We start from the raw sequence: 18223 nt of genomic DNA, 5'->3' as shown, positions 1-18223 counted from the left end.
CAGCTTTTGTGCCTTGAGAAGGAGGTGTTTGTCTTTGAGTCACCCCATCTTGCCTATTAAATGTCATTATCTCAGCACAGATTGTCAGTCACAGGCCACAGGGATCCTACAGCTGATCTGGTGCCTCACTGGATAACAGACCTGCTAGAAAAGGTAAATGTCACTTTTTTTTTTTTTTTTTTTTTTTAATAAATGTGAATGTGCATAGCGAACAAAGCAACAGGGCAAGGTCTGTACCACTTGTATGTTTGTCCTTAAGTTATAAAAGTACAGACCAAAGAAAAATGTAACCCCCTTGATAAATAAGACAGGCAAACTAGTGCCAACTGTCACACAGGGACCTTGACAGACTGTAGAAGTGGGGCCACGTGAACCTCATGAAGCTCAATGAGGTAAGTGCAAGGTCATGCACCTGTGTTGGTGTGATCCCCAGTATCAGTATAGTCTGGGAGAAGAACTGACCGAGAGTGCTTCTGCAAAGAAGGACCTGGGGATGAAAAATTGGATATGCACCACTAATGTGCTTTTGCAGCCTAGAAAGACAGTTGTTTTACTGTGTTCAGACTGTGCTTGGTCACAATTGCTGTGCTGTTCCTTCTATATCTGCGACTTAAAACGGTTACAGTTTGTTGCAGTGTGCAGTAGTATTTGTAGTGTTTGTAAGTGTACACAGTCCATCCTCCCTGTGGTGCCTCTTTTTCATCAAAGTGCCTGGGATTTTTTTGTTAATTATCTTGATTTCAAAGGTGTGTAAGTAAAACTTATAAGCAACAATATTATGCAGTGCAATTCACTGCAGGGGTTTATAAGCAGTTAACGTATAGCATAAATAGTAAAACTCTGCCATGTAGGCAACACTGATGTATGACCTATCTTCTGCTGGTGGCAAGTACTCTGTATTCCCTATACTAGTAGGCCTGTGAGTGATCACTTTAACAGTAGTGAAGGTGCCAGAGATTACAGAAGAATGAGAGACACCTTTCCTGTGAGCTTCAAGATCAGGTTCACCTAGGGCATGTCATTTGGCCAGGAGAACAGGCACTGTTCAGCACACTGCTGTGTGCTGCTCATGTTGTTTTCAGACATTGTTCTTTGTTCCTTCACAAAAAGGGAAATTGAAGCTGGAACTCTGTTCCTCTGACCTTCCCTGCCTTCTCTATGCCGCCCCTTTGGTTACTTTTTTATTGCAGAAAGCAGCTGGGATGAGGGCAGGAGAGTGCTGTATTTCTGGATCATTACTTTTTTTCCATGCTGGGTATTTGCCCAGTGTACTTTGCTCAGCTCACTGGAGTACTGACCCTGCATGGCAGAGAATCAGGATATGCTTTTATATTAAACCTTGCCTGAAAGAAGGCAGATCTGTGACACAGTGGGGGTGGAGCTGAAGGGCATTAGGAGGGTCTGGGAGTCGCTGGGCAGAAGACATCAGAGCAGGCCCATCCTGATTAAATATTGTGGGACTGGTAAGTAGATAATGATATACAGCAGGGAAAGGGTTGGGGTTTTCACCTAACAGATAGACCTAAGGCAGATCCTAGAGCTTTGGATAAAAATTTGGAGTTCACTCTTAATTCCATCTTGGTATGAATCCCACTTTCTGTGAATTGTGGGTTTCCTTTGCATTCTCTTACCACATCTCAGTGATTGAGAACAGGCCAAGAAGAGAAGGGTCTCAGGTCTTGTATTCATTCTGGATTTTTGAAACTAATTCATGGCAGCCTCACAAATTCCCTGTGTGATTTTAGGATTGTTGTTTTGTCTCTCATTGTCACAGCTCCCTGAGCGATTCCAGATTCACATTGTTTACCTAGCCTATTTTAAGGAGTAGGGCATAAAACTTTAGTACTTTATGGATTCTCTGTTCATGTGCATGTCCCGTCTTTAGTTTTCTCGTGCTGTGGCAATGGAAATTACAGCAAACAAGCCAGCTTGTTCAGCAACGTGGGCTGAACATCATTTCACACATCCCAGGGCAGTGCCTTGGTGCAGGATGATTTTTCACTGTCCCAGAGGCTGTTTAGTGGCAAGTCTCCAAAAGGAGCTGCTGAGATTGAGGCCAGAGATTTCCAGGTAATGTGTCTTGAGCTGAGGAGCTTGTCAGTCTAGTGATTGATTTCATAATTCTCTGCAGGGACTGTAGATGCCATTATGGTTTGTAGCTAGAAAGGCAACCCATGAATTTTCAGTAAGCCTTTCAGATAGATGTGGTGACCTTGAATCCAAACCAGAGTTCAGTGAGGATCACTGGTGCGACGTGTGGATGGGGGGCAGTGTTTCATCTCTGACTTTCTCAGAAGGTACAGAGTGCAGGGGAAGGGTGTCTCTATCCCTTGGTTCTGAACAAACCCAGTTGTGAGGGCAATAGGGTATCACAGAGAGGTCCCAAACTACTCTGTACTAGGGACAAGAGAACCTGTTTTTTCAGGCTCTTACAAAGCTTAAGAATGGAGCTTGACTAAGTTTTTTTTTCTTTCATGATGAATTATTTTTTCACCAAAATACTGTGTCTTTAGACGGATCAAAGCAATTCACAATTTCAGGTTGAATTTGGGAAATAGTTTTAAACCCTGCACAATTAAATAAAATCTTGCTAAATTTCAACACTTTGAAACATGTCATTTAAGCGGTTATAATACATTTCTGAGTGATTGTTCTAAAAGTTCTAAACGTATTTGAAGTTTTGTAACACTTTTGGGATTAATGAAATGTTCAGTATGATTCGAAGTTACTTTTAGTTTCATTAATTCCTCAAATGTATTTCTGCAAAGTCAGGATGTTGCTTTAATTTCAAATATCCATTTCAAATTCAGGATAGATTTGGGGTTTTCTGTATGTGCCTATTTGTAATGCCTACCTGCCTCCAGAGGAGTGCTAGTTTGCAAGGTGTTTGTGTAATTTAAGGCTGAGTTGGTGTGTGTGCTGAGCTCAGTGAATGTGGCACAGTCGATAGCAGGGTGAAGCAAGGTCAAGCCCAAGGAACAGACACAAAGCTTTTGCTGTCTTATGCAGACTGAGGAGTCTGTTGCCCATAATCATTATGAACTCCCATGCTAAACCTGTCTCAGAAAAAATCCTTGCCATAAGTAATGTCCTTCCTTGTTTGTTTGGCTGAACTGTCTCTACTTAGAGATTTACATCATTTTTAGTTAAACTGCTGTCTCTTATAAGGCTCCCTATCTCCCTCCACACCAACCATAGTGCCTGGCGTTTAATATGAAATATGTTGTCTCTCCATGCATTTTGATTTCAGTCCTGCTGCAGGCTGAATGATCACTTCTAGTCCAGCAAAGTACTAGGCACAAGGTATGAAGATGTGAAATTGTAAGGCCATGTGTTGAAATTCAACATGAATGTGAGTGATGATCTGGAGAAGGGGTGGAGGGAGACTGGCCTCCCTGATGGGTTGTATGAAGCAAGCTAGAAAGATGCACTGTAAACATTTTCAGTGCAAAACCAATGCTATCCTTCAGGCTTGTGCAGTCCCACTGAGATTGAGGTTTGCTGCATAACCCTTTTGAACACCTAAACACTATTGTAGCCTGGAGGGGGGCTGCAGGAGAGTGAAGTAACCAGGGCCATCCCATCTCTGCAAAGAATCACAGAAGGGTTTGCTTAGAAGGGACCTTGATGCCCATCCTGGTTGACCCCCCTGCCACCCACTAGATCAGGTTGCCTAGGGCCTCACCTAACCTGGCCTCGAACACTTCCAGAGATAGAACATCCACAGCTTCTCTGGGCAGCCTGTGCCAGTGCCTCACCACATCTAATCTAAATCTCCCCTCTTTTAGTTTAAAAAAGTTTTAGTCAGTCTATTATCTTATTCCAGGGCTGTGGGACTGCACTGTGAACCCAAGAGGTTTGGAGCTGGGATGGTGGGAACAGAAAACTAATGAAAGGGCTGTAGTCGTCGTAGGATCCCAGGTAAACCCATGCACACTCAACGTTTACAGCATCAATATTTGTTCTATCTTTAAAAATATGTTACTGTAAAACAATTCCCCTCTAGCTGAATCCACAGTGGTTGCTGTGGCATCTGCTCTACAGTAACATCTGCTCTCTAAAGAGCCGTACAGAATTATATACGGGCTAGACCAGGTACACTGGCAACAGAACTCAGAAGAGCTGTGAACTCAACCAACCTTTTTTGATCAAGAAACCATGCTACACAGCACCAGGCTTTCCTTGTCCCATGTCACTCCAGATGCCATTCTGTGCATGGGTTTGGGAATATTTAACTAGGCACTGGCCAGCGGTGCAGAACTGTGCTTTTGAGAGGCAACACATTTTTTTGGCAATTTAAAGAGGCCTGAGTCAGTTTTTCAGTCCAGCTAAGCCAATCTAGCAGCCAGCTGTCACTGCACAGAGAGGCCCAGTCCTCCCACTCCTACCTCCTGTTGTTTCCTTAGTACCAGTACTGGCCCACCAGTGAGCCAAGCCAAGCAGATAACTGGCCCTGCCAAACACTACACTTTTTGGCTTTTGCTTTTGTGATACACTTTCTGTAAGGCTCAGATGGCCAGACCTAACTCTGAAAGTTAGTTGCTCAGAAGACCCCACTAAGTTTCTTCCCCATGAGGAAAGAACATGAATGTAATAGAAAAACCTGAAATCTGCCTTCACCTAACCAAGCGCATTTCAGGGAAAGAGTCTTGCAGATCTATATAATACAATGACAGACACTAAAATACTGTAAAGAGCCGTTCCCTGAAGTCCAAACACAGACGAGAGATGCCATCTTGCTAAAACTTCAATAAAAGGTATAGATGAAAATATAAGAGAGAAAAGCCATCTCTGATTTTTGAATACTTGGAGTCTCACCCATCATTGCTGTGAACCACATCCTTACAAAATGAGATAACGGAAGCAGAGAATGCCAAGTCACAACTCTGCGTGTGTGGACCCATCTTGGTATCAATATCAGTCTTACAGAACAGACTGGTATTTAACCACCCCAAAAAGCAATCAGTGATTGTAGCCGTAGTCAGAAATAGATACATGGAGAACATCAAACAAGGACTGCTGGAGGACAAAGCAGCAGCAGAACAAATGTACCTTGATGCCCCAGCATCAGCTGCGCTCTGCGGAGCTATCAGGGTAAGAGACAGCAGAAACAATACTCACAGAACTCCACCAGTAGGTACTTTGTTTCCTTCAATGCTCTGTCAAAGTTGTTCTTTTTCAGCAAGAGTACATTGTTTTCCTTTTTTATTTTGGGGAGCTTGGCTTTCTTTAGTTTTGTTTCATTTGGGCCTATGCTGTCTATAGCCGGGAAAGCTGTGAGAAATAATAATGGCAGAAAGAAAGACGGACGTGTCTTCATCTTGCTCTGCCTTTACTCAGTTACCGAAAAGGAAAGGAGTAAAGGAGCACTAAGCAGCAGTATTTGCTGCTCAAGTGGCTGCTGTTGTATCAGCCAAACTAAGGGGCTGATAAGGTTGATAAGTCTACCACCAGGGGAGCTGACTGCACCTTTCCACTGGAAGCCTAATGTAGTTAATTACTTCCTCATCTCTAGTAGTGTTTGGAAAAACAACTGTGGAGACAATGGGTTTATTGTTTCTGTAAATAATCAGAACAAAAGCCTGGAAAGAAGGTGAGAGCACAGGAGGAAACATGCCTGCAGAAGGACAAGTCAATTCGTAGTGTACCTCTCCAATTAGACTCCCTGCTCCCCTTACCGTTACCCTCTACAGAGCTACGGACAAAACAGTAAGTGAGGTACCTAGGAAAGTATCTGCTGGCTGCTCCTCTGGTTAATATTTGGTTGTCTGTGGCACTTAGGGAGCTACTTCTTACAGATCCAATTCAGAGTATGCTGAAATCAAGGAAGAACTCACCTTGCTTTGTGTATGTACTTTTAGTGTCTGTGTTTCTTCAGCATGTTGTCCGTGAGGCTCCTGTCTTGTCACATTGCAGCTCAGGGAAACTGCCTACCTTGTAGGTTATGCCACAGGATTTTGACATTGATTCTCATTTGTAGCCCAAATTTCATGCAACATGAAGGGCTTGCGACCCACATTAATTAGTTAATATCTGTAGAGTAAACTGAAGGTACCAAATGTACTTGTTTATCCTTAGGATAGCTTTCAACTATGTTTGTGAACTCTAAGGCCTCCTAAAAATATCTTATAATAAGGTTAAGGAGGTGCCATTTACTAAGAAATGGTTATTTTTGAAAATATTTTCAAAAATATTTTCCAGCCTGTAATTGTGTTCTGGATTCTGGCATTTGTTTCACTGGTGCAGGCGAGGACTGAGGTGACTTGAGGGCAGGTTGGTCCAAATAAGTAGAACCAAATCTGTAGTTAAAGAAATTGCTCTCTGGAGGTGTAAGTGTAGCTTTGCTCCTTCATGCCCTTAGACTACAGGATGAAAAATTTGATATGAGGAGGGTACTGCTAAAGGGAAGAAGGCTTCCTAATTGTGGTTGAGTTGGTAAGTCTCCATTTTCTTGGTGATGATAGCAGACTGCCTCAGTTCAGGTTGTTTTTGTTCCTGGTGTGAGTGGGGCTTGGTTTCAAGTGAACTTTCTATGAATCTCAAAGGCTTTGGGTTGTAATGCACCTTGAGACTTGTCCGATTTGCGTTTGTACAGGGTGCCTAATGAAATCAGGGAGCTGAATGCTCAGGCTGCTTTCAAGATAAGGCCACACAAATACAGATACAGTAATCAGGTTCTAACGGGGAAAAAAAAAAAAAAAAAAAAAAAAAAAAAAAAGGAACATAAGTGTCTCCTTTTTGACTTTGTGGTCGTTTTCTCTTTGTAACAGAAAACGTCAGTTATTCATCTCTTTTTTTGAAGCTGTCTTCCAAGTAACGTCCTGGGAGGGTATAAAGCATCTTTCAGAAGAATAGAGGAAAACTAACAAGGCATGTTTAATCTGAACAGACCGTGTTGTAAATTACCCTAGAACACAGCTTAAGGCTCCCAGAGCACACACAGGTAGAGTGACAAAGCCATTTGCTTACAGAGTTGATTTTTCCCTGTCTGCCGCTGAAACAAATACCAATTGGAGCAAATTCCTCCTGAAAACCTCCTATCAGGTAGTAGGCACCAATTTGGAAAGGTCTTCCAACCTCCAGGAAGGAAACTGGAATAAGAGGAGCACACACAAGTCCTACCAGGACACAGATTCCTAGAGTGGCTAGATCCTTAGGGACTTGGTCAAACTTGTAACAAGTTTAATCAGAAGATTTTGCATCCAGGAGTAAAGATCCGGTTTTCTTGACTTCCAAAGCTGGGCTTTAAATAACTGCAGTATCACCTGTTCTCTCTTCTACATGAGCCTGCATGTTGTGTGGGCAAGACTAGAAGTGGTGGGATTTTCTTTGTGAGTATATTTTACTACGTATATATTTCTTGAAGGCACACACTTGAGCTGAAGTGAAAAGCAAATGGAAATCTTTGGAATTTCTTTGCTTGCCTACTATTTATTTTGTGTTTATTCTATACCCCCAGGAAAAATAGAACTCACAAGGAAATATTCACTAGGTTTATTGACATATGCTTTTGTGTGGGGAATCGCCACCTAGTGGGTATTCAAGACATAACATAGTTACATATACAAGTTTGAATCAGTGGGATGAAGTGTCCTTACTTCAACACATTTCCTAACTTTTAGCAGTAGATCATTTCATTTCTGTGAGCAGCCAAAATAAAATATAAAACTTCCAAGAATCAAGAGAGAGAGATTTAGAAAAGAACTGGCAAGTGAAATTTTATAGATGAGATAGGAGATTGATTCATCAGCTGAAAAAACAGAGGGCAGATTATAATGAAAAAACAGTTGCAGTCTCTGGAAAAGGAGGAATACTTAGTTTAAGAATCAATTAAAATAGTGGGGAAAGCAGGGAGGGAACACAACCTATTTGTTCGAGCTGGTTTAGATTCATTTCTCCAACACCCCAAACTCAACAACATCCAATATCTGGCTGTTTTTAAATGTATTTTCTGTCATTGCAGATGACTGATCTCTGTTGGTGTTCATCTGATATTTTTTTCTGCACTGTCTGCTACACCATCATTTATCATGAGGTCATTTGTTAAATCCTGGATTCCTCAGTGCTTGCAGATTCTCAGGTTGCCTTGCAGATTATTCCATGGATGTAACAGGCTGCTTACATCTCAGATTATTTCATACTATGACTCTGTAAACCGTTGTGAAAAGGAACTGCCAGAATATTTCAACTTTGCAAGTGATGTCTTGGATAAGTGGTTGCAACTGGAAAAGGTAGTGTTTTTCGTATATTTCATAGACGTTGGAACAAATCTTAAATAATACAAATAAATTTTTGTTATGGATGCTGTATAATCTTAGCTGGAGAGTAGAATGCAGTATTTTCTTTGTCAGAAATGTGGGTATCACTCTAAGAGACTGATGGCCAAGGATAATTTGCTTAGGAGTTATTTTGGATTAAAACTAAACCTTTAAAAGTTTGTCATCTATAATATATTCTGTTGCATTCTAGGATGGAAGACGACCAGCCAATCCAGCTTTTTGGTGGGTAAATGATGAAGGAGAAGAGGTGAAGTGGAGCTTTGAAGAGTTGGGATTTCTGTCCAGGAAAACAGCTAATATACTTTCTGAGACATGTGGCTTGCAGAGAGGAGACAGAGTTATAGCAGTTCTGCCTCGTGTTCCTGAATGGTGGCTACTGAATGTGGCCTGTATGCGAACAGGTGAATAACCTTATTGATTTCTTAGACACAGAAAGAACGAAAATAAATAATTGTGAAAAAAAAATGCTAAATCAATATATATATATATAAAAAAAAAAACTGAGCAGGAATTAGCCACTCTGCCCTGTACAATTCTTCTTTTATATAGAAGGAGAGTTGTCAGCACCCACACAGGAACCAAAACAGCGTTGTACTAGATGCTGAATAGACATGGATCAGTTAAATGGCATCCTCAGTTGAAGACTGTGGAGATTAAATGTTTACAACCTAAGGCCAAATTTGACAGACCCATTATCAGAATCAACAGTTTTAATGCACTAATTTATATGACTACAGTGGTTTATAATTCAGTACAATATTTTTCTGTTCTACTGTTAGTTTCACAAATTCTTCAGAAGAAGTTGAACTATTTCATTTTTAGTCTGCTAAACATCCATTATAAAACTATTCAGCATCAGCAGGGACACAATCAAGTTTTTTTGTATTGTTTGCTCTATGATTCTTGCAGGTTGCAGATGAGGCTGAGACTCAGGGAATCCAGTTCTATTGTATTCAAGATTTTCTTAACTATGACATGGGAATATCATTCAGTAGTTCAGTGTTTCAGTTTCCCAGTTGTAAAACTTAGCAGACACATATGAAGGTGCAGGAAGACTGAAATCAATCATGTAGGTGTAGGTTATTGAAATTCTTGGAAAAAGGAGGTCCAGAAAATTTGTTTTTCCCTCTGAAAACTTGATTTCCAGCACATTGTGCCCTTTATCCAAACTCACAGTTATTCACATTAGAATACTAATCCATGCTTGACAGATGTTGACTGAGCAGTATGTGTAAACTACCTGACCTCAGTCTGTTGAGGTCTATATACCATGTCAGAGATATTAATTCCGTATTAAAATGAACAATGGCTTTATGCCATGTGTAAATATTATCCAAATGCTGGCCTTATACACTTAAGTGGATGGTAATTTCACTACTCCCTTCCTTAGTTACAGATCATGAAGGAAGTGTTAAAAACAGTCTAAATCTAGATCTTACTCATCAGATACACCTTTAACGTGGATGACACAAAACTCAACATCAGTGTTGCAGATTTTGGAGGTTGTTCAGAGCCAGATGAGATCTGGCAGGTTGGTTCTATGCCAGGTCATTCCTTGACCGCAAATTCACCCAACTCTGCCTTCAAAACGTGAGTTAAACTTTGTTCCTTGTTCTGAAAGAATAAGTTCTTGGCAAGTAACTCAGCTTTTCTGTGACTGGGGTCATGTTGTGTAAATACCATAAAGATAAATGGTGAATTTTCTGAATTGCTTGTTGCTTTTTTCCAGGAATTGTCTTTATTCCTGGAACATCCCAATTAACAGCCAAAGATATTTTATACCGACTCCAGGCTTCAAAGGCCAAGTGCATCGTTACCAGTGATACGCTGGCACCTGCAGTAGAATCTGTCATGTCTGAATGCCGTTTTCTGAAAACCAAATTAATTGTAGCCAAAGGGAGCCGAGATGGGTGGCTGAACCTCAAAGAACTCTTTGCGTGAGTACAGCTGTTTCATCAACATCTATGTGAAATAAAAGAAGCTGTGTTAGTCAGGTGATGTTGCTGAGTTTTGGGATTCCAAAATACAGATGAGTTAATTTTTTCCATCCCTCTGCCAACTCACTGTTAATCACTTCATTAAGTACAAATTCCTCCAGCATACTTTCTGGGAGCTGAACTCAGGTCTTTGAGCTTCACCTTACTCAGCAACTTGCCAGCTTCTAAAATGTTTCTGTTTCCACCTGCAGTCACAACACAAATGCACAGAGTACTAATCCTGCAGTTGTTTTGTGTTCGTCTTCTAGAACCCGGCCTAATGTCTCTTTAATTAAATGAGACGATAACATTGCCATAACATCTGTTGGTGCCCCACTAACTGGTGTCAGTTATTTCTTCCCTTGACTGTCTTGATAGCCCAGACAGTCTGACAGTTCATCGGTATCTTGAACTTAAATGGTATATTATGTGTGTAAGACCACCTTGCCTGGCGTCAGAGCGTGAATATGGCCTCCATTGACTTTGAAGTAGGAGACAGTATGTGTTGAGACAGAAGTTATTTTTGCATCTACCTGTTCTACAAAATGTGCTTTGGGAGCTCCTGTAAAATAATTGTGTGCAGTCACTGAAATAAGCTCTAGGTGGTCACATTGTAAAAATTATGATATACAGAGCAAACTTGTGAGTAGCCAGATGTGCTCTCTAGCTCTTATGTGTACTGGTGCAACTATTTATTTTGTGAGATCATATAGCTGGGGCCAATCATTTTCCTTTTTATCTCCTAAACCTTAAAAAATAGTATTTCTTTGTGGAATGTAATAGCTATTTCTTCTGAAGGGTGACATCTGCTGACCACAAATGCGTCAAGACAAGAAATCGAGACCCAATGCTGATCTATTTTACTAGTGGAAGTACAGGCTCTCCAAAGATGGTGGTACAGTCCCACGGCAGTTATGGCATCGGATTTGCAACCAGTGGCAGGTATAGCTTGTGGTAGCCCCCAGTATACTGATTACGTGATACAATCACTAATTGAAAATAGGACAGTAAAAACTACAGTAAATGTAGGCATTTTATGAGCATAGGATCTTGCTTCTTCCCTGAGAACCAAAGGCCTTTGGACCATAGGATTGTATATTACAAGTCACAGTTCACTTGGAATCTGGCTTTGCAATGGTTTGCTTTCACTGAGCATCTTTCTCATTTGTACTTCCCAAGAAATGAGAAATTTTGTGAAAACTGAAAGATGCATTTCCCTAGGCATTCTCTGTTGAAAGTTGGTGGTATGGAGTCAACAGAAGTAATTTTGCTAGGAATTTAAACAAATTATCTGGGATTTAGCTGATGTCTCTAACCCACAAGGTGAGGAAAATGTGTTCCAAATGATCAGCTCAGCTTTTGGTCTGGATCCAGATTCTGCAACAAAGGCCAAGGATGCTTTTGCACTGTTCAGAAGAAAAACAGACACTTGAAATATTAAACAGGAGGAAACAAAGGGAAAAAATGTTTTAAGATTTTCTTAAATTCTTACAAAGTTTCTAATCAGTCCTACTTGCTGACACTTCATGTTCTAATGGAAGCCTCCTGTCATTTCCTTTAATTGTGCTGTGACTTGGGCCTGAGTCTCTTACACTGTATGAAGCATTTTTTCCCCCTTTGCTTTATCAGGTACTGGATGAACTTGACTCCCTCAGATATAATGTGGAATACCTCTGATACTGGCTGGGTAAAGGCAGCTTGGAGCAGTGTTTTTGCACCATGGATCAATGGATCATGTGTTTTTGTACACAGTTTGCCAGAGTTTAAACCAGCAGTTATTGCAGAGGTAAGTATAACATTTATTTTAATGAAAGCATAACTTATCTTTTAAATAAAGCTAATTTTTTTTGAGCTTTATTTCCATTTTGCAAACAAGGTAGATTTCAGTGCATATGTACCAACTGCTCTGTAGCATCAGGCATAGTATTTCCCACGTCCCAAACACCTATCCCTCCCTTTGGTGCCCAGTAAGCTAGAGGAGCAAGTGTTTTCCCTCCTGGTTAGGTCATATGACAGGGCTACAGGGTGGAGAATATGTGGTGAAAGATGCAGGATAAAATTGACTGAAGATCACTGCTGTCCTGTCCCATACTTAGCCTTAAACAAAGCTTGAATATGAACTTCTAGGTACTTTGGGAGAAGGGTGGGCATTGGCCAGTAATAAGAGTTGGGTATGAACCTGAACTGGGGTTCTGCTATCCTGAATTCTCTGTGAGTTGCTAGTGTGCCTATTCCTCCCCTCTGATTCACAAAACCAAATAGCTGGGCTGTTCTCCTCAACATCAGCCTCGTATGTGGAAGAGAGACCCAGACTTCATCAGGAACAAACTTGGAAAAGCTTCATTCTTACTTATCGTTTTCACTTTGCCTTGAGCCTAGGACACGATTGCCTTGGAAAGGAGGAAAGGGTCTTAAATGGAACTACTAGCTACTCTCAGCAGTCATTCATTCACATGAGTGATTTTTGTTGGACAGAAAGTAGTATTTTTTTCTACAGCAGTGGCAATGACTGGTACAACCACTCCATGGTCAGGGTGTCTCAGGCATTCACAGTTCTTTGTTGAATGTATCTGGCATTCGTAGGAGTTTCATTTTGCAAACATTTTAGCACATAAGTCATGTTAATATCACCTGACACTTACAAAGTCAGATTCACCATTACATTTTCTTTTCAGCAAGGTAACTTTCTTTTTTTTCTAGACTCTCTCAAGATACCCCATCACCACCTTTTGCACTGCCCCCACTGCCTACCGCATGCTTGTCCAACACTGTCTGAGCAGGTACTGCACATCTGTTGCAAGGGTAGCAGAGAGGCTGGGATACAATGCTCTGACAGCTCTGGCTGTTTAGTGCCTTATGTTGTTTTATTTTTTCAGATAAAGGAAAACTAATTAGCAAAAATTTGCTCTCAGAAGAGAAGGCTATGTTCTGAAACATGAGAATGTGTAGTCACACCTTTGGCCATTCAGGCTTCAGGAATGGGGTCTTGCTGAAAACAGCACAGAGGAAATAAATTAGGTGTATTTTAAGGTATCACTTCCTTTGAACTTATGGTTTACAGTTAAATTTAAGATGAGTATTTCAGACAGTTCTGATCAAGGAACTGTTGGAGTATGGTGAAGTTGTTCTGTATACTTGAGAATGAAGTGATCATTTAGAGGACTTTCACATGCTGAGAGTTATTTGGCAGCAGTTGCTACTGGTTTTGTTACGCTGTAAAATATTCAGCTTATGAGAAGTAGTCAATGTGATTTGTAAGGAGTTTTCACACCTTTAGTGATGTACTTACTCTTCTTGCACAGGTCTTTCATCCTGAAAAAAAAAAAAAAAAAAAAAAAAAAGCTCTACTTTAGCGGAGAGCTCAGGCTCTATGTTCCTGTTTAGCCTTTATTTTGGTTTAGAAAATTCTTGATTTGGTCTTAGGTGCCGGGATATACCCACCTAATTCAGCTTTCCAAGAACATCTGTCATGCTTCTTCAGATTGCTCTGGTCAGTTCTTTTAAGAAAACACCTTTGCTTGCTCTTTTTCTGACAAAACTTGTAAATCCTTTTTTGCTCTTACCAACTCCCAGTGACACAGGGACAAATCACATTGTCCTCAGTGGTAACATGACCAATCTAGGACTTTAATCCAGGAGCGTGTAACAGGATGATTATTGTCATTTTCAAACTAGCTTGTAAAGTTTTAGTTATACTTCCTTTGAAAGTTGAGGAAAGCTGCCCAGGGAAAATCATTCACTGCTATTTTCAGAAATTAAGAAAATTATTTTATTTGCTATTCTGCTCAAGCTACAAGTTCATGAGTCTGAAACATTGTTTATCTGGAGGGGAAGCACTCAATCCTGAAGTGATGGAGCAGTGGAAAATCCAAACAGGGCTGGATATCTATGAAGGTTATGGCCAGACTGAAACAGTACGTTCATTTTTAATTCCTACAGTATTCCATTTCAAAGGTGACAGTACCCAAGGCACGATGTGCTTTGATAAATCAGTGGAAAAGGTGAGAATCATTTAAAAGAGCTTCTTTTTAAAGGGAAGCTCCTTGCAAACAGCATGCCAGAAGTTAACTCAGATCAAATAACTTGTAGTAGATCTTTTCATCATCTTTGCTTAAAAAGAAAAAAATAAAAAGTAATTTGCTCTGGGTATCAGCTTGGCCCCTTTGAGCTTCTGATGGAAAGAATTAAATCTGTTCACATCCCAGACCATTCTGTAAGTGAACATAATGAATCTGTTATGAGTCAGATTTCAGGCACTCTCATCCTTGAGATGGTCCCAAGTAAATTATCCCCTTATTGAAATAAGACGTGATCATCTTTTATCTGTCTTGCAAATTCAGGTGTTTGCAGGAGAATCCACTGGCTCAGACTGAGCATAAGCAATCGCAGTCCACAGGGCTGACCATTCTCCCACATGATGGAGAACCATGGTACTTTAGTCTTGATTCAGACCTGGTTGTTACAAAGCCATGAAGAGGTGTCACGCCTAATGCAAGCTGATAACAAAGCCTAGAAAATGTTGCACTAACATGAACACATATCTGTTATACAGGTAACAATATGTGCCAATATGAAAGGAATGAAAATTAAACCTGGCTCTTTGGGAAAAGCTGTTCCCCCTTACGATGTGCAGGTATGTTGATACACTACATCTGAGCTCAGCTTCAGTTTGGGGTATGTGCATAAGGGGAATGCTGTCTGTGTCCTGGTCTGTCATTCACTTGTTACAACACAAATATTTCACGAAGCTAGTCAAAGCAGTAATGTAAGTCCTTTCTGCAGATCATAGATGACCATGGAACTGTTGTGCCTGTAGGAAAAGAAGGCAACATCGCTATTCGAGTTCAACCTGAACGACCATTCTGTATGTTCTCTGAGTACTTGGTAAGTCTGATTTAGCCTCTCTGTGCCTGCTGAGAAGCTCAAGAGAGACCCAGGGCAAAGTTACCTTACTGAGGAGCAGAATTTCATCCAGCATCTTCACAGGGTCTGTCTAGGTTATGTGAGAACTTTGATCAGTACATCTGATCAAGAACACACAGGCAGGATATAACTGTATCTTGCACCATGAAGCAGGAAGTACCTTGTTCTGGCCCTGCATCTGGCTCTTAGCTTCATGGGCTTTATATTCAGTGCATCACTCCCTTCTCTTCCTTTCCCCCCGTATCCTTGGATAAAGAGTAATGAAGCAAATCCATAAAGGCTTTTCTAATATGCCAAGAGCTCAGGGAGGGTTTCCAAAGAGCACAAATACCTTACTCCTTAATATCACTAACATTTTCAATGTTTCATCAATTCTTATGTTGTAAAGTTGTTTTTTCTTATGTAGAAAAATAGGTAAGTGTAGTTAATGAAGTTTTTCTTGTAGGTCACGTCATTTATGTTTTGGTCTTGAAGGTCAGGGGGTGAAAAGTTTCTATTGACAGGAGATCATTGTGGAGACCCCCTGCAATAAAAAATCATTTCTCTGAAGAAAGTGAATTACATATTTTAGTGAAATGCTGTGTCGGATGGGCAATTTGAAGGAGCACAGCCTTATTTTCTAAAACAAATAGGTGCATGCAAATGCCATCTACTACATTTCCTGTTCAAAACTGCTAATTAAAGTGGCTCATTTTTTAACTGAACACATAAAATAGCATTAAATATATTACTTTGAGTCTAACTAAAAAATAGCCTTGTCATTTTTAGTACTACTGCAAAGTGAATGAATTACATTCCATTAACTATCAGATATACTTTTTTTTTTTTTTTTTAAATGTTGGTTGTTGTCAGGATAATCCAGAGAAAACTGCTGCGTGCATGTCTGGAAACTTTTATGTCACTGGGGACAGAGGGATTATGGATGAGGAAGGATATGTCTGGTTTGTTGGAAGATCTGATGATATAATTAATTCTTCTGGGTAAGTCAGTTGCTTTTAGATTTGATTGTTTGCCTGGTAAGAATGTTCTGATTTTTAGCACAAAATTCAATATCAAAAGACCAGCTCAATGACTAACTTGCTATGGCTGCCATATTTATGTTTTCTCCTAGGTATCGTATTGGTCCCTTTGAAGTTGAAAGTGCCTTAATACAGCACCCTGCAGTCATGGAGTCAGCTGTTGTGAGCAGTCCTGATCCAATTCGAGGGGAGGTAAAAATGAAAAAAAAAAAAAAAAAAAAAAAAGATGCGGAAAGAAATGTATTTTATTCTAAGCATCAAGTTCTCTCTATATACCAGGCTTCCTTGGAATGAAAAAGTTGCAAATTTGAAATCAAAATTAGTTAAAAATAAACAAACATTCCTTGACAGATCTCAGAATTTCAGAGTTTTCCTCTCAATAAGTTTGAGGTGGAAAAGATAATATATTGTGGCATCTTTTTGTCTGAGAAATAGTATTAGGGATTTTACTCCTTCTGTTTTGTCACTAATCACATGGTAGCAGAGAGGTTGTTGTTGTTGTTGTTTCAATATTGCAACATGTTTTTTTTTGAGGTGAAACTTTCAGCTGTTTTCTGTTCTGAAACTTCTGGAAAGTTTAGTAGTGTATAAAATCAAAAAGAAGAAAAAAGTGGAGGAAAAAAACAAACAAACAAAAAGCTCTGTACTTTAGTATGTGTCCTTTATTACAACTCGTTCCATAATAAACAGCAATAGCCCAGGACATAGGAGATTAAGAAAAACTTTCTTCTATTTTGGTATTCAGTTTAGCAGCAAAAGTACCCTTTATTCCTACATCTGGAAGTTAATGGAGTCCTTTAACTTTTGTGGTACAGGTAGTCAAAGCCTTCATTGTTTTGGCTCCTGCTTTTGTATCACATGATCCAGAAAAACTAACTCAAGATCTTCAGCAACATGTCAAAAAGGTGACAGCTCCTTACAAGTATCCAAGAAAGGTAAGTACACTACAAAAAGGTCTTCTAATTGTGTCAGGAACTGAACTGGTTTTGTCCTGCCTCAGTTCCTTTTCAATTGCTGACTAACACTTTAAACATAGTTATATAAAATAAAAATAAATTAGAGAGTCAGCTGTAGCCTTGGGTTTGCTGTTTTCACTAGAAAGAGCCCAAAAGGAGGGAGTGGTTCTTTATCAGGGACTAGTCTTACTTTCATGAATTACAAGATTTTCACAGTGATTCTGATGGACAAGGCATTCGTTCTTACCAATTCCTTCCTTGACCTCTGTTTAGACTCTGAGCCAAAGCAAAGTAGAAATTCCTGCTGGCATCAAAGGAGTTGAAGAACAACAATAATTTGTTTTCATAATAGCTGAAGCACACACCTTCAGGACTGTGGTTCTTGCCCCTGCAAGTACTGCCTGTGCAGCCCAGCTAAGATGTGTAGTAAGGAATTTCACCATCCCACCCCCAAGCTGTGCAGCTTTCCAGCTTTTTACTCTATCCATAATATTGGTATGTCTTTCCTTGCGTCTCAAAGATTAATCAGAATTTGTTTGGCTAAAAGTGAGCATGCATTTTTGTCATTCAGGTGGAATTTGTTCAGGCTCTGCCAAAGACAGCAACTGGGAAAATCCAGAGAAAGGTTCTAAGGAACAAAGAGTGGGGAAAAGCATAAGATTAATGGAAATGGAGGAGGAGAGAAAATTTCCATCATCCATCATCCATACCAGCCATAGCAGTGTTTGGACTTGGCATGTTATCATGACCCAGAGCACTAGGAGGATGTTTGGAAGAACAAGCTACGGGGGAGAAAAAGGAGGTAACGTGCATGTGACTTGAGGACATATGATATTAGAACCACTTTTACCATTGACCTACAAATTTTCAGAAGGAAGATGATGCACGTAATTATGAATGAAGCATGAAAGAAAGAAGGGAGAGATTGAAGAGCGTACAAAAGTTTATTTTTTTTTTTACTGGAATTAATATGAACCGTAGCTTTATTAAAAAAAAAAAAAAGTCTACAACAATTTTTACTATTACAAATAAATGATAAGTTAATAAAAAAAATGTTTACCTGTAATGAG

At 40.0% G+C, this 18223-nt stretch overlaps 2 protein-coding genes across 6 annotated transcripts in view; one reads left to right on the top strand and one right to left on the bottom strand.

The window, feature by feature from the left end:
• Positions 1-5320, bottom strand: part of PDILT (protein disulfide isomerase like, testis expressed) — a 26809-nt gene extending 21489 nt beyond the window's left edge. The window contains exon 1 of the mRNA XM_035339188.1: positions 5122-5320. Coding sequence (XP_035195079.1) covers positions 5122-5320 — 199 coding nt within the window. The remainder of the gene's footprint in view (positions 1-5121) is intronic.
• On the top strand, positions 1293-18223 carry LOC118174092 (acyl-coenzyme A synthetase ACSM4, mitochondrial-like). 5 transcript variants are annotated; one of them, XM_035339176.1, is made up of 16 exons: positions 1301-1463; positions 5942-6051; positions 6362-6435; positions 7964-8231; positions 8470-8680; positions 10009-10216; positions 11054-11197; positions 11885-12041; positions 12956-13035; positions 14046-14169; positions 14808-14888; positions 15038-15139; positions 16031-16158; positions 16290-16389; positions 17013-17132; positions 17725-18223. In XM_035339176.1, the coding sequence occupies exons 4-16, from the start codon at positions 8031-8033 to the stop codon at positions 17809-17811; spliced, it is 1743 nt and encodes a 580-aa protein (XP_035195067.1). In that variant the 5' UTR covers positions 1301-1463; positions 5942-6051; positions 6362-6435; positions 7964-8030; the 3' UTR covers positions 17812-18223. The 5 variants fall into 5 exon arrangements, 4 of the variants coding, with proteins under 4 accessions (XP_035195068.1, XP_035195067.1, XP_035195066.1 ...); XM_035339175.1 differs by lacking the exon at positions 6362-6435; XM_035339174.1 differs by lacking the exons at positions 5942-6051; positions 6362-6435 and having other exon boundaries at positions 1302-1463; positions 17725-18219.

Source organism: Oxyura jamaicensis, chromosome 14, assembly GCF_011077185.1.
Source record: "Oxyura jamaicensis isolate SHBP4307 breed ruddy duck chromosome 14, BPBGC_Ojam_1.0, whole genome shotgun sequence".
NCBI lineage: Eukaryota > Metazoa > Chordata > Aves > Anseriformes > Anatidae > Oxyura > Oxyura jamaicensis.
The sequence above is the reverse complement of the archived record's forward strand: the minus strand, read 5'-3'. Positions and strand labels throughout refer to the sequence as shown.

Bases quoted from the DNA above. Each gene is read 5' to 3' on its own strand.
- LOC118174092 (XM_035339175.1), top strand. From the start codon at position 8,031: ATGAGGTCATTTGTTAAATCCTGGATTCCTCAGTGCTTGCAGATTCTC. The intron at 8,681-10,008 runs GTGAATAACCTT...GCTTTTTTCCAG, and splicing joins TGTGGCCTGTATGCGAACAG to GAATTGTCTTTATTCCTGGA. The intron at 14,170-14,807 runs GTACGTTCATTT...TCTGTTATACAG, and splicing joins GTTATGGCCAGACTGAAACA to GTAACAATATGTGCCAATAT.